The 24,779-nt window shown below is 37.7% G+C and overlaps 1 protein-coding gene across 1 annotated transcript in view; it reads left to right on the top strand.

Moving 5' to 3' along the window:
• LOC101338462 (uncharacterized) overlaps positions 1-24,779 on the top strand; it is a gene marked incomplete at its 5' end in the record, with an annotated part of 197,001 nt that overhangs the window by 71,354 nt on the left and 100,868 nt on the right. The window contains 2 exons of the mRNA XM_033863641.1: positions 15,060-15,323; positions 17,466-17,676. Of these exons, the coding sequence (XP_033719532.1) occupies positions 15,060-15,323; positions 17,466-17,676 (475 nt within the window). The remainder of the gene's footprint in view (positions 1-15,059; positions 15,324-17,465; positions 17,677-24,779) is intronic.

The following is a 24,779-nucleotide window of genomic DNA, read 5'->3' as shown; positions in this document are numbered from 1 at the left end:
CATGCTGCAGATGTTCAGAAATGCCATCTTTTTGTGCATTGAGGCTCAGTCACTGGGGTTTGTAAAAGTAATGGGCTGTGCCCAATTTTTCCCCAGTGTCTTCAACTCTCAGGGACAAAGAAGGGAAAAATCTATCTTTTGCCTAACAAGGAAAAACTGAAAATTCAACTTTTGTTTTCACTTCAAAAAAAGAAAAAAAAGGGGGAGGGGGTAGGGGGAGAAATCCCAGAACTGAATTTTCTAAATTAAAATATTCAATTAGATTTTGCCATCTCCCTAGAGTGAAATATTCTTAGTTGAACATTTGAGTAGCATGTGAAGAGATGAGTTATGACACATTGAGGTTGAGGTCAGGTAATGGAATTGCGATGTAATGAGATGACATGCCATATATTTCCTCTTGATTTCAGTCATGTTTGATGGAAAATGGTGGAAAGGCCATATTTTTTAGCCAGTAATTATTCAGGTATGAATCAGTTTGATTTTAGACAGAAATGTGGCTGCCCTAAGCTATGAAGTCAATTAGACATATGATCAAGGACACACAAACCTGTCTTGTCTTGGCATCCATATTGGACGATGATTCTCAAAGTGTGGTCTGAAGGACCACGTGAATCACCATTACCTAGACATGCCTGTAGAAATTCAAATTCCTGAGCTTCACCCCAGACTTACTGACTAAAGGATGAGAATGGGCCTAGAAATCTGCATTTTTAATAAACTCCTTTGGGTAAAATTCTTACACAAATCAAATTTGGGTGACTGCTAGATGACGTCCTTGAGGACATCATCGTATGATTGTAGAGGTTTCTTAAATAATTAAATTCTTTGTTGAGAAATCACAAAATTCAATTCAGGGACTGTAAGTTTGAGAGATCATAGACTTGTGCCCTCATTTTAGGAAGATTGTTATTCAGATTTACTAATTTGTAAGCTATCTGATGAATCTAGCCCTCAGAAAGACTCATTTTTTAAAAAATTATTTTACTTTTTATTAAAGTATAGTTGATTTACATTGTTGTGTTAGTTTTAGGTGTACAGCAATGTGATTTGGTTTTATGCATATATATGTGTATATAGTCAGAGAGATTCATTCTTTAAGGATGCTGGATGATGGAGTTTTTCGGGATGCTAATGATGGAGTTTTGTTGGAGACGTTTTCTCTTGGTAAGTTCTGTGTCTACTTTTGATGCCTGAACTCAGTGGGAGCAATTAAGAAGAAAACAGGCTGAATACAGAGAAACGTGGGAAGGAGCCCAGCTCCTCAGCCTGTATAAGGAGAAGTAGGAAATAGGGTGTAGAGGGATGGTCTTAAGCTTCTTCATCAGAAATCCAAGGTAGGCTGTCTGATGTTCACCTCCAACATTTCGGAAGCATGGCATGAATGACTCTGGAGCACATGGCCAGGAATCAAATCCCAGCTCTACCCTCTACACCTATTTTCTGTGTGACCTTGGGCCAGCTCTCTTTGCCTCAGTTGTGTCATTGGTCAAATGGAGCTATAATAGAATCAACTTCATAGGATTACTGTGGTGATTGTGTTCATAAGGATAAAGTGATTTAAAAAGTACCTTGCATTTAGTGAGCTTTTGATACATGTTAATGGTTGATGCTCTACTGTTAGGTTTAAGGAACTCAAAAAATTAATTTCTAAAACAGGGAACTGGAACTGTTACATTTGCACATGAGAACACTGGTTTTCCAATGGCGTAGGTGTAAGGTTTTCTCTCTTCTTCTATTCAGAAGATATGATAGTTATAGCTGTTACCACCCTCTGTCCTTGATCCCTAGACCAAGATAAGTTTCCAAGAATAATTACTTTCTTTCATCCCGCAGCAGAAAGACTGGGAATTAGAGCTAATATGTCTGTTTATTTATCTTGGCTAAGGGAATGGAAAGGAAAATAATGGTATTATTAAACTCTCACTGGATAACCTAGATTACACTGTGCTGTGGCTTCAATTCCCAGTCATCTGTCCAGAGTTGTTTGCTTCAGAAAGAACACTTTGCTATTTTCTAATGCAAATTAAGTATATTTATTTAATTCCTTAACTATGCTTATTCCCTACAGAATATTAGTCCCAGAAGACACCATTTTGTTCATTTCCCATTCTCCCAAATTGCCACCTTCCCTTCATCACCACTGTCCTTCCTTTCCCACCCTTTCCACCTCCACCACCAGCACTTCATAAATGGTGAAACAAAGATCTGTCCCAAAATGATAGGTTACTTACTGGAGTGTTACATTGGGATTTGATCTTAACATTTGTCTGATGCCAAAGCCCATGCTTTTAACCCATGAGGACATACAGCTTCCCTTTTAAATCAGAGAAGCAATTAAACACGGCAGGATTGAACAATTAGGACTGAGGTAAACTATATATAAAGTCAAAAGCATTTAAGATGCATTTATAGGAATTCCAAGCAAAGAATATCCAAGCAGCGTCACTGTAGTCTTACCACAAACAACTGAAGCATTGTTGGGTATTCTGTTTATCCACTGTAGTGCAGATTACGTGAGTATTTGCGTTTTCCTCTACAGTTGGTTTTATCATGATGCTGGGCAAAGAACCGCTAGGTTTTTGACTTTATATCCAATGACTTAGAATATGGCTCTGAAGCTATTGTGGTATAATAATCATGTTTATAGAACAGCTAAGACTGGATGTGAGCCAATACAAAGCAGGAGCAGTCAGTCAATATTATCTTGGTTATTTTATGGTAACAAAACCCCCCAGTATTTCAGTGGCTTAATTCAACAGAAGCTTATTTTTCACCCAAGCTATGTGTCTACTTCAGGACAGCTAGGGGCTCTGCTTTACCCATTCTAATTCTAAGTCAAAGACTGGTCACTGGTCAATGTAGCAAAGGAGAAAAATGAAAGAAAACTCTGGAGAATCTAGAACCAATAATAAGTGCCCTGGCCTAGAAGTGACACATATTCTGTCCACTCAGAGGTCCTTGTCCAGAACTAGTCAAAGGACCCAGCCAACCACAACGGGGCTTGGACATGCAATCCTACTATACGCTTAGAAGGTGAAGAGCTGGAAATATTTGATGAACAGCACTTATGACACCATAACTGCTGAGGAGGGAGTGCAGCTTTCTAATAAATAGCTGTTCACAAGGAATTGGTTTACCTTTTGAATTGGCAAACATTCCTATCAGTGTAGGGTTCAGATAGAGACTGAACTATCCCCTGTAGTACAGAAAAGATTTCTAACTGAGCAAGGGACTGAATATAGCAGTGCTTCTTAAATTATGTGGCCTATGTACAATCAGTATTTTAATTAGATAGTCTGTACTCCTCAACAAAATTTTTAAAATGCCCTTTTCTGAGGTCACTGAGTCTTTTGTTAATACTGTTATTATTTTAAGTTTTAAGAACTTCAAAAAGCTTAGAATATCTTAGTAATTGTTATGAAAACATTTAAGTCTCCAAATTCATGTCTGGGCCTCACCAGTATCTCTGCCTGTACTTCTGTTTGAAAGCCTGGAGATTAGAAATTATGCCCTAAAAGATATTGTCCAGACTGAAGACACGAGATTCTTTGGTTATAATGAGCAAAACTTGGGGGAGGAAGAGGTATGTCCTGATGAAGAGGCTGTCATGAGAAAATAGTAGACTCTGTGTGTGTGTGTGTGTGTGTGTGTGTGTGTGTGTGTGTGTGTGTGTGTGTGTGTGAGAGAGAGAGAGAGAGAGAGAGAGAGAGGCAGACAGATATATTGTCAATAAATTTGACCATATTTAATTTGCATGTTTATGTATTACATATTTTAACATATATTTAACTATATGTTTAACAGAAAATAAAACTAGAAAGTTAGATTGTAGTGAGGTAGCATTAGGGTCTTTAATGCAATGCTGAAGAATTATAAGTTTTATGATAAATATAAAGTGACGATAGGACGTCAGGCAAGAAACAGCCTACCAAGGAGCAAAAAGTAGAACCAAAGTTTCTGGTAACATTTTGTTCACTGCCAGAGATAAAAGTAACTTTTTATGATCAGAGTTGCAGGGCAAAAAAGCTGGACAAAAAAAGGAAGTAGAATTTTCCATATGATAGATAATATTTTTATATTAATTCTGGATTTCATGATAAGGAAAGTATGACCCTTTGACATTCAATAATGAACTTTTCTGTTAAATATCATAGGTAGCCCTTTATTTTTAAGGTTTTATCTTTGATTTTATTGGTTTGACTATGATATGCCCAGGTTTCCTTTTTCCTTTTTCTTTTTGGGATTTTCTGAATTCCCTGATTTCGTGGGTTGATGTCTTTCATCAGTTTTGGAAAATTCTCAGCCGCTATCTCTTCACATGTTTTTCTGCACCATTGTCTTTCTCTTTTCCTTTTAGGACTCCAATTACATGTGTTTAGATTGTTTATTACTGTCCCACACATCTTACATGCTCTGATCAGTTGGGGTTTTTTTTCCCCCCTTTTTTCATTATTTTTGCCTTTGTGCTTCAGTTGGGACTTTCCTACTGGCCTCTGCTAGAGGTCGTCTATCCTTTTCCACCATGTCCATTTCTACTGTTAAGCCCATTCAATGAATTTTTCATTTCAAGTACCCTAAACATTTTTAAAGTTCACTCTTGAAATTTTCTTCCCTCCCCCGGTTATTTCCATCTTTCTCCTTATTTCTTTATCCTAATTATAATGATTGTTTAAAGTATTTGTTTGTTAAGTCTAACATCTGAGTCATCCGTGGGTCAGTTTCCATTGACTGTTCTCTTTTATCTGTGCATCACATTTCCCTTCTTCTATGGATGTCTCATAGTTGTGTATTGTATGCCAGATATTGTGTATAAATGAATTGTAAAGACTGAAGTAGAAAATATTTACCCCGCACAAAAAAAGCAGCCTCTGTCAGGCAGCTAGAGTGATCGTTCTGATTAGAGTTAAGCTAAGTTGGGGTTAGGTTGTGGCTTTGATTAGTTTTAATTCACCACTGGTTTTAAAAGTTTTCAGGTGTGAAAGATCCCTCCTTCCAGCTGGGCTTGGTATCCAAGCAACACATAACCACTCTGCTCCCTAGCCCTGCCTTGAGATTTCTGTGCCATGGAAGGTCTCTTTTTGACTTTCAGCCTGAACCCAATTGCTCACATGCTGCTGAATAAGAGTCCTAAAATTGAGAATTTGTAAATAGTAAGGACTCATTCGGTGTCTGGGGCTCATGTGTATTCGACCTTCCACATTAGTCCAAGACTGTTAAAATTTTAGCCAATTTCTCCTTTTACCTACAAAGTCTCTCACCCAATGACAGATCTACTCCTTCACCCGTTCCCTGAGAGTAAAGCTACCTCTAGAGGCTTCCGGGAAGATGGCGGAAGAGTAAGACACGGAGATCACCTTCCTCCCCACAGATACACCAGAAATACATCTACACGTGGAACAACTACAGAACACCTACTGAACGCTGGCAGAAGATCTCAGATCTCCCAAAAGGCAAGAAACTCCCCACGTACCTGGTTAGGGCAAAAGAAAAAAAAATAAACAGAGACAAAAGGATAGGGACGGGACCGGCACCAGTGGGAGGGAGCTGTGAAGGAGGAAAGATGTCCACACACTAGGAAGCCCCTTCTCGGGCAGAGACGGCGGGTGACGGGGTGGGGAAGCTTCGGAGCCGCGGAGGAGAGAGTAGCAACAGGGGTGCAGAGGGCAAAGCGGAGAGATTCCTGCACAGAGGATCAGGGCTGACCGGCACTCACCAGCCCGAGAGGCTTGTCTGCTCACCTGCTGGGGTGGGCGGGGCTGCGAGAGGAGGCTCGGGCTTCGGTCGGAGCGCAGGGAGAGGACTGGTGGCGTGAACACAGCCTGAAGGGGGTTAGTGCGCCACGGCTGGCCGGGAGGGAGTCCGGGGAAAAGTCTAGAGCTGCCAAAGAGGCAAGAGACTTTTTCTTCCCTCTGTTTCCTGGTGCGCGAGGAGAGGGGATTCAGAGCGCTGCTTAAAGGAGCTCCAGAGACAGGCGTGAGCTGCGGCTAAAAGCGCGGACCCCAGAGACGGGCAGGAGATGCTAAGGCTGCTGCTGCCGCCACCAAGAAGCCTGTGTGCGAGCACAGGTCACTCTCCACACCCCACTTCCGGAGAGCCTGTGCAGCCCGCCACTGCCAGGGTCCCAGGATCCAGGGACAACTCCCCCAGGAGAACGCACGGTGCGCCTCAGGCTGGTGCAATGTCACGCTGGCCTCTGCCACTGCAGGCCCGCCCCACATTCCGTGCCACTCCCTCCCCCCAGCCTGAGTGAGCCAGAGCCCCCAAATCAGCGGCTCCTTTAACCCCGTCCTGTCTGAGCAAAGAACAGATGCCCTCCGGTGACCTACACGCAGAGGCGTGGCTAGATCCAAAGCTGAGCCCCGGGAGCTGTGAGAACAAAGAGGAGAAGGGGAAATCTCTCCCAGCAGCCTCAGAAGCAGTGGATTAAAGCTCCACAATCAACTTGATGTACCTGCATCTGTGGAATACATGAATAGACAAAAAATCATCCCAAACTGAGGAGGTGGACTTTGAGAACAAGATTTATGATTTTTTCCCCTTTTCCTCTTTTTAGCCGTGTGGACGAAAGGCTCTTGTTGCTGCAGCCAGGAGTCAGTGCTGTGCCTCTGAGGTGGGAGAGCCAACTTCACGACACTGGTCCACAAGAGACCTCCCAGCTCCACATAATATCAAACGGCGAAAATCTCCCAGAGATCTCCATCTCAACACCAACACCCAGCTTCACTCAACGACCAGCAAGCTACAGTGCTGGACATCCTATGCCAAACAACTAGCAAGACAGGAACACAACCCCACCCATTAGCAGAGAGGCTGCCTAAAATCATAATAAGTCCACAGACACCCCAAAACACACCACCAGACGTGGACCTGCCCACCAGAAAGACAAGATCCAGCCTCATCCACCAGAGCACAGGCACTAGCCCCCTCCTCCAGGAAGCCTACACAACCCACTGAACCAACCCTAGCCACTGGGGACAGACACCGAAAACAATGGGAACTACGAACCTGCAGCCTGCAAAAAGGAGACCCCAAACACAGTAAGATAAGCAAAATGAAAAGACAGAAAAACACACAGTAGATGAAGGAACAAGATAAAAACCCACCAGACCTAACAAATGAAGAGGAAATAGGCAGTCTATCTGAAAAAGAATTCAGAATAATGATAGTAAAGATGATCCAAAATCTTGGAAATAGAATAGACAAAATGCAAGAAACATTTGACAAGGACCTAGAAGAACTAAAGATGAAACAAACAACGATGAACAACACAATAAATGAAATTAAAAATACTCTGGATGGGATCAATAGCAGAATAACTGAGGCAGAAGAATGGATAAGTGACCTGGAAGATAAAATAGTGGAAATAACTACTGCGAGCAGAATAAAGAAAAAAGAATGAAAAGAACTGAGGACAGTCTCAGAGACCTCTGGGACAACATTAAATGCACCAACATTCAAATTATAGGGCTTCCAGAAGAAGAAGAGAAAAAGAAAGGGACTGGAAAAATATTTGAAGAGATTATAGTTGAAAACTTCCCTAATATGGAAAAGGAAATAGTTAATCAAGTCCAGGAAGCACAGAGAGTCCCATACAGGATAAATCCAAGGAGAAATACGCCAAGACACATCTTATTCAAACTGTCATAAATTAAATACAAAGAAAACATATTAAAAGCAGCAAGGGAAAAACAACAAATAACACACAAGGGAATCCCCATAAGGTTAAGAGCTGATCTTTCAGCAGAAACTCTGCAAGCCAGAAGGGACTGGCAGGACATATTTAAAGTGATGAAGGAGGAAAACCTGCCACCAAGATTACTCTACCTAGCAAGGATCTCATTCAGATTTGATGGAGAAATTAAAATCTTTACAGACAAGCAAAAGCTGAGAGAGATCAGCACCACCAAACCAGCTTTACAACAACTTCTCTAGGCAAGAAACACAAGAGAAGGAAAAGACCTACAATAATGAACCCAAAACAATTAAGAAAATGGGAATAGGAACATACATATCGATAATTACCTTAAATGTAAATGGACTAAATGCTCCCACCAAAAGACACAGATTGGCTGAATGGATACAAAAACAAGACCCATATATTTGCTGTCTACAAGAGACCCACTTCAGACCTAGAGACACATACAGACTGAAAGTAAGGGGACGGAAAAAGATATTTCATGCAAATGGAAACCAAAAGAAAGCTGGAGTAGCAATTTTCATATCAGACAAAATAGACTTTAAAATAAAGACTATTAGAAGAGACAAAGAAGGACACTACATAATGGTCAAGGGATCAATCCAAGAAGAAGATATAACAATTGTTAATATTTATGCACCCAGCATAGGAGCACCTCAATACATAAGGCAAATACTAACAGCCATAAAAGGGGAAATCGACAGTAACACATTCATAGTAGAGGACTTTAATACCCCACTTAAACCAATGGACAGATCATCCAAAGTGAAAATAAATAAGGAAACACAAGCTTTAAATGATGCATTAAACAAGATGGACTTAATTGTTATTTATAGGACATTCCATCCAAAAACAACAGAATACACATTTTTCTCAAGTGCTCATGGAACATTCTCCAGGGTAGATCATATCTTGGGTCACAAATCAAGGCTTGGTAAATTTAAGAAAATTGAAATTGTATCAAGTATCTTTTCTGATCACAACACTATGAGACTAGATATCAATTACAGGAAAAAATCTGTAAAAAATACAAACACATGGAAGCGAAACAATACACTACTTAATAACGAAGTGATCACTGATGAAATCAAAGAGGAAATAAAAAAATACCTAGAAACAAATGACAATGGAGACACAATGACCCCAAATCTATGGGATGCAGGAAAAGCAGTTCTAAGAGGGAAGTTTATAGAAATACAATCCTACCTTATGAAACAGGAAACATCTCGAATAAACAACCTAACCTTGCACCTAAAGCAATTAGAGAAAGAAGAACAAAAAAACCCCAAAGTTAGCAGAAGGAAAGAAATCATAAAAATCAGATCAGAAATAATGAAAAAGAAATGAAGGAAACGATAGCAAAGATCAATAAAACTAAAAGCTGGTTCTTTGAGAAATAAACAAAATTGATAAACCATTAGCCAGCCTCATCAAGAAAAAAAGGGAGAAGACTCAAATCAATAGAACTAGAAATGAAAAAGGAGAAGTAACAACTGACACTGCAGAAATACAAAAGATCATGAGAGATTACTACAAGCAACTCTATGCTAATAAAATGGACAACCTGGAAGAAATGGACAAATTCTTAGAAATGCACAACCTGCCAAGACTGAATCAGGAAGAAATAGAAAATATGAACAGACCAATCACAAGCACTGAAATTGAAACTGTGATTAAAAATCTTCCAACAAGCAAAAGCCCAGGACCACATGGCTTCACAGGCGAATTCTATCAAACATTTAGAGAAGAGCTATCACCTATCCTTCTCAAACTCTTCCAAAATATAGCAGAGGGAGGAACACTCCCAAACTCATCCTATGAGGCCACCATCACCCTGATACCAAAACCAGACAAGGATGTCACAAAGAAAGAAAACTACAGGCCAATATCACTGATGAACATAGATGCAAAAGTCCTCAACAAAATACTAGCAAACAGAACCCAAAAGCACATTAAACGGATCATACACCATAATCAAGTGGGGTTTATTCCACGAATGCAAGGATTCTTCAATATATGCAAATCAATCAATGTGATACACCATATTAACAAATTGAAGGAGAAAAACCATATGATCATCTCAATAGATGCAGAGAAAGCTTTCGACAAAATTCAACACCCATTTATGATAAAAACCCTTCAGAAAGTAGGCATAGAGGGAACTTCCCTCAACATAATAAAGGCCGTATATGACAAACCCACAGCCAACATTGTCCTCAATGGTGAAAAACTGAAAGCATTTCCACTAAGATCAGGAAGAAGACAAGGTTGCCCACTCTCACCACTCTTATTCAACATAGTTTTGGAAGTTTTAGCCACAGCAATCAGAGAAGAAAAGGAAATAAAAGGAATCCAAATCGGAAAAGAAGAAGTAAAGCTGTCACTGTTTGCAGATGACATGATACTATACATAGAGAATCCTAAAGATGCTACCAGAAAACTACTAGAGCTAATCAATGAATTTGGTAAAGTAGCAGGATACAAAATTAATGCACAGAAATCTCTGGCATTCCTATACACGAATGATGAAAAATCTGAAAGTGAAATCAAGAAAACACTCCCATTTACCATTGCAACACAAAGAATAAAATATCTAGGAATAAACCTACCTAAGGAGACAAAAGACCTGTATGCAGAAAATTATAAGACACTGATGAAAGAAATTAAAGATGATACAAATAGATGGAGAGATATACCATGTTCCTGGATTGGCAGAATCAACATTGTGAAAATGACTCTACCCAAAGCAATCTACAGATTCAATGCAATCCCTATCAAACTACCACTGGCATTTTTCACAGAACTAGAACAAAAAATTTCGCAATTTGTATGGAAACACAAAAGACCCCGAATAGCCAAAGCAGTCTTTAGAATGAAAAACGGAGCTGGAGGAATCAGGCTCCCTGACTTCAGACTATACTACAAAGCTACAGTAATCAAGACAGTGTGATAATGGCACAAAAACAGAAAGATAGATCAATGGAACAGGATAGAAAGCCCAGAGATAAACCCATGCACATATGGTCACCTTATCTTTGACAAAGGAAGCAGGGATGTACAGTGGAGAAAGGACAGCCTCTTCAATAAGTGGTTCTGGGAGAACTGGACAGGTACATATAAAAGTATGAGATTAGATCACTCCCTAACACCATACACAAAAGTAAGCTCAAAATGGATTAAAGACCTAAATGTAAGGCCAGCAACTATCAAACTCTTAGAGGGAAACATAGGCAGAACAGTCTATGACCTAAATCACAGCAAGATCCTTTTTGACCCACCTCCTAAAGAAATGGAAATAAAAACAAAAATAAACAAATGGGACCTAGTGAAACTTCGAAGCTTTTGCACAGCAAAGGAAACCATAAACAAGACGAAAAGACAGCCCTCAGAATGGGAGAAAATATTTGCAAATGAAGCAACTGACAAGGGAGTAATCTCCAAAATTTACAAGCAGCTCATGCAGCTCAGTAACAAAAAAACAAACAACCCAATCCAAAAATGGGCAGAAGACCTAAATAGACATTTCTCCAAAGAAGATATGCAGACTGCCAACAAACACATGAAAGAATGCTCAACATCATTAATCATTAGAGAAATGCAAATCAAAAGTACAATGAGATATCATCTCACACCAGTCAGAATGACCATCATCAAAAAATTTAGAAACAATAAATATTGGAGAGGGTGTGGAGAAAAGGGAACACTCTTGCACTGCTGGTGCGAATGTGAATTGGTACAGCCACTATGGAGAACAGTATGGAGGTTCCTTAAAAAACTAAAAATAGAGCTACCATACGACCCAGCAATCCCACTACTGGGCATATACCCTGAGAAAACCATAATTCAAAAAGAGTCATGTACCCCAATGTTCATTGCAGCTCTATTTACAATAGCCTGGAGATGGAAGCAATCTAAGTGTCCATCATCAGATGAATGGATAAAGAAGATGTGGCACATATATACAATGGAATATTACTCAGCCATAAAAAGGAATGAAATTGAGCTGTTTGTAATGAGGTGGATAGACCTAGAGTCTGTCATACAGAGGGAAGTAAGTCAGAAAGAGAAAGACAAATACCATATGCTAACACATATATATGGAATTTAAGAAAAAAAATGTCATGAAGAACCTAGGGGTAAGACAGGAATAAAGACACAGACCTATTAGAGAATGGACTTGAGGATATGGGGAGGGGGAAGGGTAAGCTGTGACAAAGCGAGAGAGAGGCATGGACATATATATACACTACCAAACGTAAGGTAGATAGCTAGTGGGAAGTAGCCGCATAGCACAGGGAGATCAGCTCGGTGCTCTGTGACCACCTGGAGGGGTGGGATAGGGAGGGTGGGAGGGAGGGAGACGCAAGAGGGAAGAAATATGGGAATATATGTGTATGTATAACTGATTCACTTTGTTATAAAGCAGAAACTAACACACCATGGTAAAGCAATTATACTCCAATAAAGATAAAAAAAAAAAAGCTACCTCTAGTCTTAACTCATATATGAAGGGGTTAGGCTCTCTGAGATTTAGTTTCCCCTAAGCTTCATGTCCTCAGCTTCCCAAGGTGTTTAAAATATACATAATTTTGTAATTTACCTGGAGTTTTTTCCTTGTTACTGTAAGAATTACGGTTATTTATGACCATCTCCATCATAAGGAGAAGCAGAACTTTGAAAACCTTCTGTTTTTGAAATTACTTTGTCAACTTTTTTTCTGAGTATGAAAACAATAATCTTTCCAAATATTTCAGAAAATCCAGACAATTGAAAAATACTTCGTCAATACGCATTTTCATCATTTTGTAAGACTTCCTTAATCCTTTCTGAGTTGCTTCAATTTAAAAGTATTTGGTGTCCAAGTGGAAGGAATTTTGCTTTCTCTTCCAATCCTCCGTACAGACCTCAGACTTCAAAATTCTTGTTTGTTTCTTTTCTGCTTGTTCTCCACTCTCCTTTCACATTCACCTTCTTTGATATGGAAGATCAAACGCATTACCCTTATGTTATGCAATGAAGTTCAGCTCTCTAATGTCTCTTCCTTCAAAAAAGAATGCCCTTCATGGCACTCAGAAAATAAAGCTACTCCGAAGAAATTGTGACCTCCAGTTACCAGGACTTTGATGATGAGATAGCATTGGTAGTTGGGAGGAGACTGATCCATTTATTTCCTTTATTATATAGCATTCAATTACAAAGCTACAGAAAACTATGGAAACATCACATCATAGGACAGCTATGGAAATACTGAGGTTTGCGGAAAGCTTCCTCTGGGAGGTACAATGAAACTTAGTGATCCTTTCTTGCCAGAGAGGAAAAAAATGAGTCCCAACCTACACATTACAGGGCAAAAGATCTCTCCTACAACATACAGCAAGGGAAAGGCACTAAAAGAATAAATAAGACAAGTGTTGTCAGATAAATTCCTCTGTTTGATAACATATGGCTTTTACCCTCCTTTTCAGTCAATATCAGTGACTAGGTTTTGTCTTGTTCAAATACTTATTTTTTGGGGGGTCTGTCAGGGTAATTGCGTGTGACACCTCTATCTTGTGAAATAGGCTGAAGTGAAGATCCTTTTGTGCCTAAAGACTGGTTTCTAATTTACATTGTTCCAGGTGACACAGTGCTGCCTGGTGTTACTGGGTTATGTTTGGTAGCCTTGAACTGTTTCTCATGCACAAAATGGTACTAGTGTTTTACGTATTTAAAGATGATCTTCAACCTTAAAATGTTCTTTTCTTCTTTATTAAAATAAACTATAATCTAAGGCATAGAAATAGTTGGGATAAAGTCATAAGATTAATAATAATAATATTTACGTACATTTTTATGAACATTTTAATATTTGTTATCCAAATTGATAATTGCATCAACTCTGTGAGGAAGATGCTTATATTCTTTTTTTCATGGATGAGGAAATTTGAATGCATGGAAACTTAGATACAAAAAGAGAAGTGACTTGCCTAAGACCACAGGAAACTTAATGATAGAATTGGGTCAGTACTGGTCAACTTCTTACTTAATCTATTAATATTTTGAACATATCACTGAGTAAGATCAGGTTAGTATAAGAGGGACATTAGTTTTCACTTCTAAATGCAGAGACAAAAATTGATGAAATGACTGTAATAGCAGCAGTTCAGCTTTATTTTTAAACGATGGTCAGAAACAGGTTTCTGACCCCATTTTTCCTCCTCCTTCTCATTTAGCTTTTATTCTCTTATCACGAGGGTTACTCACAGCCATCTAACCAAATGAAAAGTATGGCTTGATTAAGAATCTCTTTTGTCTGTAATTTGTGCATAATGTTTTTAGCTCTCCCATGGGCTGTTGTAGAAAATGGTAAATCTGGTTTAAATGAAACCTGATCCTGTTAATGGTTTAGTAGCGGCTGCCACAGGGTTATGGCATTTTTCAACAGATGCTTCTGCTTCATTTTAAACATAAACTAAGTCTTGGAGTATTTATATAAATCATATAAAATATGCCTACATAATTTTGGTTAAATGTATTGTTATAAAATAATCTTAGGCAGGTCCCTATCTTTGTCCATTTATAATTATTCACACAGAATTAAAAAAAAATGAAGGCTATACTCTATTTTAAAAAAAGATTATTCATGTCTTGCACTTTCCTAAAAATTTTTTTAAAGGCTGGAGAATAGCCTCCATCTCTAGTCTGGGGATGTGAACAATGGCTTGGTCAATCTGATCATTCTATCCATCTTTATGCCTAACACTATTTATTTAGCACTGACAAATTGCTTATACAGTGATGTGCATTATAGTGTCAACTGAAATATACAGAGTAGTCACAAAATTAAATGGGACACTATATTTCTTTGAAGAGGTAGACCTTGTAATAGTTAATTCAGACTATCATTATGCCCAGGATTAGTTTCTTTTCTTTTTTTTTTTAAGAAAAGCATTTCTTCTGTTCAAAGCACTTGTGCTGGTTACCTGAATGATACAAAGATGAATGACAGGCAAGTAAAGCAATAAGACAAAAGATAGAAATAGTTATACAAAGAGGTACCAGTTCAAGCAACAATACAGTATATACCACTTCAGTTAACATTTTACAAGTTTGAGTCCTAAAGCTCATAAAGGGCAGAATCTTGAACTGGGTCAAATTTATCTTGTTTTTTGGGGTCATATTTTCATGGTGGTATGTTTGCTCGATTACCTTGCGCTGCAACATTTATTTATGTGAGTGCACCCAATGGTGAGTTTTTAAGAGCAAACAGTAAAAGTACAAACCAACTCTTAAACTCTAAATTATCTGTGGGCATCACTGACTGTGATGTGTTTCTAAATACAAGCATCGTGATCTTCCCCTGTCCTAATGTCTGTCCTAGGTACTCCCGTCTAAGAAGGATGTGAAACCTGGTGCCGCTTTCTTGTTTGAACTCATTCTCCTTCGTGGGAAATATGCTCGTCTCCACCAAGTTGTGGGCTGGACAACTTTCCCTTTGTATGATAGCAATTTGGATGTAGTGGAGGGAAAATTCAAGTGTCCACTTCTCCGAGGACATTATGACCAGAAACTCGACAACGTCAGGAAAATTGAAGATTTGATTTGCTTGGACCTGGACCACTGGCTGTGCAATCTCTACTTTCAGGTTTGCAATATGATTTTGTGAATGGGAAAAAGAATTAAAAAATTTTCCAAAGCTGCTGCTTTTTAGCCTTTAGCTTCCTTTCATGATATTGAAAATTCCAGTATCAAAACCTATAAAAGTAATTACATCTTAATACTGATTTCTCATAATGCAGATTAAATTTATGTCTACAAACAAGGGGTAAAATTCTAGAGTTAGAAATCTTAAGGATAATTTAATCCAGACGTCTATGTTATAAATAAGTCCGGACAGCCATCCAAGTCCCCTGATTTCTCAGTTTACAATCTGTTGCTACTGGAGCAGACTGCTCTCACCGACATGGGACGGGGGATATATTTCTTTATTGAAATTTCTTATTGAGCTTCTGTTGTGTGTTGAGCATTGCTTGTTCCAGGGATATGAAGAGATAGATGTGGTCTCTGCCTTCTGCATGCTTGACATTTATTTGATGAGACCAACAACAGATACCCAATGACCCACATTTCCACAGGATGCAAGTGGCCATCAGAAAGCTCTCTTTGCCATACACATGGCTTCAATGTAAGCTGCCTAGTTTACATAAAAAATTAAAAAAAAAAAACACTTGGTCACACATCATTTATTGGTATAGGTTTGGCATTCTGTTTTCTAACCAAGTCTTTTAGCAGAAATGCTGTTGTGTAAATTCATTTTAGGCCACTACCTTGGAGGATCCAAAAAAGAAAACAACAGCATACATGAAATATAAAGCATTCCAACACATTTTTAGTCAAATTATTTTTGTCTTATATGTCCAAATTTGTTCTACCTGTTTATGTTATTTTTCTGGGGTGCTTGTATCATAAAATGCTATGATTTATTTTCTTCCTTACCTGTATGTTTGATTTTTTTTCAGTCTGTCTGGCTTTTATCCATTACAAATGGACATAATTGTACACTAGCTTTCTTATTTGATAGACAATAACAGAAGTTTTCTCCCTGTGTACATTTCATAAGGAGTTGGGGAGGGGTAGTTGGGGAGGGGTAGTTGAGTCCTACTAATGAGAATAGTACTATTATTCAAGATGTATGATTTTCTGATTGTAAGGCAGAATAAGTACGAATGTAGATGCTTCTTTTTCACAAGGATGAAAATGAAAAATTTTTGTCTTGAAACCCTATTTTCCTCCTTGTGCAATTGTGAAATATGTGGATTTTTCTGATGTGAGTTTTCTCAAATGCAGTCATTTCTGAACAAGTTAATTTTGAGTAGTCCTTTTAGGAGAAGAATAACTTGAGGTTGGGAAGAGAAGAGAAAGATAAAGTAGATAAAGTAGATAAAGTAGATATTGGAACAGAAAAGTGGTTTTGCAATGCAGACTTAGAGATTAGAGGAAACAAGTAAAGTCCTGATCATTCCCCTCCGGTGTCTGTTGGAGGAAGGAAGCTGCCACAGTCAGAGGGGCTGGCAGAGCCAGGGTGTGTGCCTCAGCCATGACCTCATGTGTTACTAGGGGTAGAACTCAGGCTAATAACCCTGAGCTTTAAGGAGGAGACTGGAAGTTGTTCTGATTCAACCCCCAGAGTGGGTGTGAAAGAATGTAAGGCGGAAAATTATGCAAGGAAGGTAGCCTTTAACTTTTTCCTAGAAAACCTTTTCTATCAATCCCTCACTTTCCTGAATACTTCATTTCCTGTGTCATTGATTATTTCTACCAAGCATTTTATTATTAACATTTTAAGCATAGAGAAAAGTTGAAAAAACTGCATATTGAGCACCCTTATATTCACCACTAGATTCTACCATCTGATCATTTATTTTTGAACTTAAAATATTGTTTCTTGAAGATAGTAAATACTTGCTAGTAAATAAATATTTGCTAATTTTATTCCAGCATGAATATTAGACACACAGTGTTATTTGGAAGAAAAATATAAAGAAATGATAAGATAAAACAAAGAAACTAATAAATATATAGAGCAATGACATTGTATGTAAACCTGTTAATACAAAAAATGCATTTTTTTGTAATGAAACCAAACAAAAACAAATAGAAGTTTTAGAAAAATTGAATTCATCGTTGACCTTTTGGATTTTGCAAATTATATCCTTGTTCTAGAGAAATAATTAGCTGTGTGTGTAATATTTTCAACAGTTTCAATAACAGGTCTATCTTTTAATAGGTAATTAAACTTCCTCTACATTTGGATGATCAAGAAAACCATGAAAGGTGTATTCAGCTTCCCCCTGAATTTCCAGTTTGTTTAATGGCTGAAGCAGAGAAAGCAGAATCAGGTGTCGATAACACAGCTGGCCTTTCAGAGAAAGAAACAGAGAAAAACATTTGTGCCTCAAGGGGTGATGAAGCTAAATCCTCATCACTCTCATCTCAAGGTTAGTTCTCATTTTATCAGCATTCTATTACTAATATTTCAAGTTTTGTTATATAAAACTGGAAAAGAAGTAGTATTAGTGTGTTTCTTTCTATACCTTGCCATTTAAAGAGAATGTAATCATAGACAAGCATACTAGTTTTCATATTGCGTAATTATAAATTACATAGTAAAATAGAAAATTCCTTGAAACACATTACTTGTTGCTCTAAAATTCTTTCTTGCCTGCTCAATGAAAGATAATTGTTTTCAGAATAAAGTTCTCAAATAATATAATTTATTTTATAAGACTTTGTTTTCAAAGACTGGTTTAATCAAGCACTAAATAAGCAAATAACATTGTTTGAAATATTCAACGTACAAAAGTTTCAATTTACAGAAGAGGTACATTAGAGATTATTATTTTTTGTAAAGAATGATTCCCTTTACCCAAAGGGAATAATTCCCTTTCCTAGGTATGTATGTAATTATAAACAATATAGAATGTATTTTCTATGTTTATAAAGTTTATATAAATATATCATACCTTATGTCTACTTCTGGAACTTTATTTTTTCTCAATATTATCTTTGATTTACATACACATACAAACACACACAAACACATATATGTATTTCTGGTTCGTTGATTTATTTCTGTATAGAATTTCTCTACATGATTGTAACAAAATCTGTTAATTCTTATTGTTTATGTTGTTATCAGTTTCACTCTATTGCAAACGAGGCTATAGTGATTATTCTTGGACATGTCCTCCTGTGCTCACAGGTGTGACTTTCACTACAGTATATCTACAGGGAAAGGAATCACTGAGTCAGGGCACACACATCCAAAGTTTACAGCATAGTGACACACTGCCATCCAGCTGTATCAATTTCTAACCCAATAGCTGTGTAGCAGAGTCTCTTTGACTCACATCTTATCAATCCTTGTTATTGTCAGTTTTGTCAATTCAGTTGGAATGAAATGATATTTCTGTGTTTTCATTAGAATTTCCTTGAATACAAGAAAGGTTTTCATATATTTCTGTTGACCATTTGGATTTTATCTTCTGTGACAATTACCTGTGCCTATATTTGGTCCACTTTTTCTTTGGGTTATTTACTTATTTTTCTTATTGATCTGTGGGAGTTCTGGTGCCTTTTTTTTTTTAGGTGTGGTGAATGGTAGGAAAGTCTTGATTTCTGATTCAGTTTTTGATTTTTAATGATTATTCAATCAATTTATTATTAATTTAATTCTAATTGGATTAACTTAGTCTAAAACTGATGGGATTAGCATTGTCATATTATTGTATTACCTTTTAAGATGCATTCCCTTCTGTTACAGTTTTGTTGGATAGGCAATACATTTAAATTGTTCGAAATAAAATCTGTCTCCCCTTGCTGCCCTCCCAGCAAACAATTGTTCTCCTTGGAGGAATCAGTGCTTTTCATGTATTATTCGAGAGATATTTTACATGTCTATAAGAAAATATATAAGAATACTATCATAATTTTAAAATAACACTAAATCTATAGTTATGTTCTTCTTTTCATTCCTAATACTGATTAAGACATACGCTTTTATTCATTTTTTAAAATATACAATTGCTCATTTGCCTCCATTAAGACTCTTGATTGATTTTTTGTTTACTCTACATTTATATTCTTAGCCTTATTATTTGTTTACTCATTTTCTTCAGATTTTCTTTGGGGTTACTTTTAAAATCTTCTTGATTTGAAAGCTTAACACATTTATCTTCAGTTTTTATTTATCTGATGTGTGAAATCTCCAATTATGACTGGATCTGTCCATTTCTCCCTGTAATTCTGCCAGATATTGCTTTATGTATTTTAAATCTGTTTTAAGTGCATTCAAGTTTATGATTGTTACAGTTTTTATGATGTTCTCATTTCTTTTATATAGATGTAGTCTCTCTGTATGTCTATTAATGCTTTTGGATTTACAGTCTAGTTCTTCTGATATTAATTCTACCATCTGATTTTTTGATAAATATTTTCACAGCATATATTATATTTTTACACTTTATTTTAAAAATTTAAAATTCACCTGTGGTGTCCTTTTGGATATATCTGTTTTAGCAGTATAAATCTGAATTTTATTTTTGTACTCGAGACAAGTAGATATGTGTCTTTTAATAGGTAAGTTTAGGTTTTTTGGTAATTATTCTTATTACTGTTCTATTTGTACTTGATAACATTTTATTTTGCATTTTATGTTTACCATCCTATTTCTTTGCCTTTAAAGAATACTTTCTTTTTTGAATTTCTCTTTAACTCAAAATAATTATTTTATTTTATTTTTCCTATACTTTTTTTTTTTTATTCATTTATTTATTTTTCGGCTGCATTGGGTCTTCGTTGCTGCACACGGGTGTTCTCTAGTTGCGGCAAGCGGGGGTTACTCTTCGTTGCAGTGTATGGGCTTCTCATTGTGGTGGCTTCTCTTATTGCAGAACATGGGCTCTAGGTGCGTGGGCTTCAGTAGTTGTGGCACACGGGCTCAGTAGTTGTGGCTCACAGTCTAGAGCACAGGCTCAGTAGTTGTGGTGCACAGGCTTAGTTGCTCCACGGCATGTGGGATCTTCCCAGACCAGGGCTCGAACCCATGTCCCCTGTATTGGCAGGCAGATTCTTAACCACTGCGCCACCTGGAAAGTCCCTCCTGTACTCTTTTTAATCTATAAATTTTATTGTTATTTTAGCTATTATCCTTAATTTTCTTATCTACATATTTAAGTATAAATTATCTTTAAAACTCTAGCTTTATTCAATACTTCGTTTCTATTCTGAGTGTGGCAAGGACTTTTAGTGTGCGTTAGCTACTCATTAAACACCTCTGTGTACTTTTATGTTATTGTTGGCTATGCCTTTGGTTTCACTTTTTTGTTAAACAGAGAATCTAGGGTTTTTGTTTTTTTTTTTAACTTTCAATATAAAATTAATTTACTGACACATTTGACAGTATCTGTGCTTTATAATATTTTAATGTAACATGTCTTCAGTCTGGTTCCATTTTTCTTCTTGTTGAAATAAATCTTTAGTAATTCATTTAGAGTTTGGATCTGTGAGTGGTAAACTCTCTTAGTCATTGCATGTCTGCAAAAGTCTATTTTTCCTTACTTTTGGTAGATCATTTTTCCATGTATAAAATTCTAGGATGCTAGTAATGTTCCCTCACTGTTTTCCTCACTGTCTTCTTGGGTCTAGTGTGGCTGATGAGAAATCAGCATTAAATGGATAGCCACGGATGGATCTCAGGAAGGCGAGTGATGTATTTCACTTTCTATTCTAGGCAGGTCCCTCTGGTAATTTTTAGGAGGGTTTATTTGAGAAAGGCATGACTAGAAACAGATCAGTTAGGAAAAGTTTAGAGCAGTCCAGGCAACAGATAAGGGTCTGAATTAGGGCAGAGATAGTAAAGTTGGAGAAGAGAGTACACATTTTTAAAGTATTAAAGAGGTGGAATAGAATGACCATAGGACTAAGAATAAGAATGTTCCTGTTAATTGGATATGGATGGCACAGGAGAATTAGGGATGATTCCTAATTTTTTACCATGAGTTGATATGGATATCAACCAGCAAATAACAGGAAATAAAGGGGGAAGGACAAGATTAGAAGAAAAACCATGAGCCTGATTTTGGACCTACTGAGTTTGAGATTCCTATATTATACCCAAGTAGAAACGTTCAGGTGATCTTTGGAAAAATGCATGTGAAGCTCAGGAGAGAGGTGGAAGTTGGGAAGGAGAATATGTCCATTAGAGAGGCATAAATACCTAGACTCTAGCTGAGACTGGTATGTGGTAGATTTCAACCTGGGAGAGTATGTAGAATGATGAAAGTGTTGGAATGAGGGCATAGCTCAGGGAAACAGCCATGTTTCAGAAGGATGCTGGATCCCTACTGTAATCAGACCCAAAGCCTGTACTATTTGACTTCTTAGGTGACATTCATCTTCCTTGTCTCGTTCTACCTATCTGCTGGGCAGCACAGAGCATCATATTCAATTACCAGTGATAAACGTTTCTTAAGTTGTGCCTGGAGTTTTCCAAATCCCTTGGAGAATTTTTGCCTTGTTGGGCCAAGTAAAACTCCACTGATTGCTAAGTTCAATTTCTAGAACCCCACTTCCTTCCATAACAGGCAAGTCCACCGCAAGCCCTGGGCTTCCGTATTCACACCTGTCCTGTTTCCTTGTGAGTAAAACCATTATCACCAGCCAATGATTACTGAGACACCACCACCTCCAGAGAACTCAGTGTCATTTTATAGAGTCATGTATACCTGGAAATGTTCTATTGAAATTTTATACACAGAATTCATATATGTTGAATTATGTCACTGGCTTTAAACAAATATTTGTGAAACTGAATTAGAAATGATATATATATTGGCACTAGGTAATAATTGCCAACACTATAAGGCAACTTGATTAAAGTATATTGCTTCTCACACCTGAGAACTTCGATTTGCTTTACTCATAGCCTGAGAAGGTAGGAGGTGACCGAAGTCATGGTCTAGGTTTAGAGAATAATGGGTAGAGTTTGCTGTCCTCAACATGCATACCTTTGAGCTGACTGTAAGCATTCTATGTTGGGTTTTAATAGGTTTAAGGCTTTGGCTTTTATATTTTAAATGCAAATATCCCAGGTGGCTAACAATGGGTATGCCATTGTCGATATTCTCCGTGTGGATATGGGGAAGATGGGGGGGCGGATCTAAGGCACTGGCAACCTAAGAAACAGTAGAGAGTGCCATAAAAGGGCAGAGAAGGAAACAGAGAAGTGAAGGGCAGATTTGGCCTCATTCCAAAATGCTTAGTGAAGCTGCTCTGTCGAGGACATTCGTGGACATTGTGATTGAGTCTTACTCAGTCCTGTTTTCAGAAGAAAGACTTTTACCCACCTCTTGTCTACATCAAATCAGATTAGTCAGGCCTTCCAACAGGAGGGCTTGGGATGCCCTCATTCTATGAAAATAAATTAATTTAACAATAGCACATAATCTGTGTAACCTGGGAATCTGAGATGTAGAAGGAGAAGAAAAAGTCCAGATCTTTTCTGGTGGTTGATGATCACCTTCCTGAGATAGAATTAATAAGTCAAGACATATAAAAGAAATGATTATAAAAAAGATAGAAAACTGCAGTTAATTTTTTGTTTAAATATCAAGTTCAAATATCCAGTCAACTCTGAAAGCCACTATTTGGGACACTAAAAAAAGTGCATTTGTAATGTGGGTTTCTTTCTTTGCTTCCTTCCTCCCTCCCTCCCTCCCTCCATCTCTTCCTTCCTTCCTTCTTTCCTTCCTTCCTTCCTTCTTTCCTTCCTTCCTTCCTTCCTTCCTTCCTTCCTTCCTTCCTTCCTTCCTTCCTTCCCCCCCCAATGTTTTAGGATTAAATATGAAGCTAAAAATCTTATTTTAGAATTTTTAACTTTTGAGAAAGCAGGTTCTGGTTTAGCAGTAATAATATTTCGGTGATACTGACATTTTAACCTAGTTTTAGGATCCTGAGCAGAAGATTAGAAGCAATTACTCTTAGACCATTTTTCACTAGATCATTTTTGCTTTCCAGTATTTCCTCAGGGTACTGTGCCTATATTTTCCATATCTACTGCCCTGTGCTCTGGACTTGGCAAAAAGTGTGCCCCCAGTTCCCTTAAAAGGAGGACAGGTGGTACTCCAAGAAATATGAATACTGACACACTCGATATGGGAACACTGTATACCAGGAGAGGAAGAATCTTTTATGCTTTAGGAAAAGGCTTTGGAAAAGGCTGATTATCATTTGCTGTGCTCTGAGCTCAGAGACCAATATGAGCCTCACATTTCAAAGACTACACAGGGAGCTTCTGCCCTTGCTCTGAATAGATGAGTTTAAAAAAACATAAAAATCTCTGCAAATGCCTGTCTCTGCTACATTGCATATATTTATTTATTTTTCTTGGAGGCTTCCTAGACATAGTATTAGCAGTTAATATCCCCCATGGGTTTGTTTTCTAATATATCAGCACTGTGATACAGTATGCGGTTTCTGCCACTGATATGTTGCTCAGAGATTTAATAATGGATAAACAAACACAACATGTGGTAATTCATTTCAAATTAAAAGTTTATTAAACTCTGGCTTGTTGGCTTTCTGGCTATTTACAAATAAAGGAGTGAACCTTAGGGAAGGGGTGAGCACGTGGTGTGTTCACGGCTGCAAAGTTTCTATCTGAAAAATATATTTATGATATCCACAAGCTGTCCCGCATTAATAGGCTCCACATGTAACCTGATGAATCCACTAGAGTCCCCAAATCATGACAAAGTGACTTTAATGTTCACTTACCAGCACATGTATGCATGCATGGGCATGCACACATGCACACACACACACACACATTAAGATGATTCTGAATTTAATCCCATGGTTGATGTTTTAATCCCATGGTTGCAAATAGGTGAATGCCTGAGGCCAGAAAATATTATTTATGAAAAATGAAAGGCCGGAATAAAAAGACCCATGATGTAACTTTGGGGTTATCACTATCTTTTAGGCTGTTTTAGTTTTTAGGGGGCAGACTAGGGAAATATTTGTTCTGCTTGACAATTTTGTTTTGTATGTGCCTACATTGCGTGAACAATGGTCTCTGGCAAGGTCTATAAGTGTTTTGTGATGCAGAATTCAATTCAGGAGAGTTTTATTGTGTAACCACCGTCAGCAAAACACACTGCTAAATGCTGTGCAATTGTAAACCAAAAAAACATGCAATCCTCAACCTCCAGGGGCTCATGGGAGCACAGGCCTACTCCACCACTAAGATAATGTATATGTATCCAGGTTGACTAGATGGTGGGAGAGCCTGCCAGCACTCTATTTACCTGCAGGACCAGCAAGTCTTCTGGGAGACTTCACACTTGGAGAAGTGAAGCAGATGCAATTGGCTGAATAATGAAGATTTTGTTGTTAGGGGAGAGGGGCAATGGTGGGAAGTGTATGCTCTCTGTCGATCAGATTTGTTCCCCATCTCAGTCATCTCAGGGTGGGATTCCCAGGGAGAGGGGAACTGCATGGAAACACTTGCCAACCTGCTAAAAGAACTTTTTCACTGAAA

This window comes from Tursiops truncatus, chromosome 10 (genome assembly GCF_011762595.2).
Source record: "Tursiops truncatus isolate mTurTru1 chromosome 10, mTurTru1.mat.Y, whole genome shotgun sequence".
Classification (NCBI taxonomy): Eukaryota; Metazoa; Chordata; class Mammalia; order Artiodactyla; family Delphinidae; genus Tursiops; species Tursiops truncatus.
This window is presented reverse-complemented; position numbering and strand designations above follow the sequence as displayed.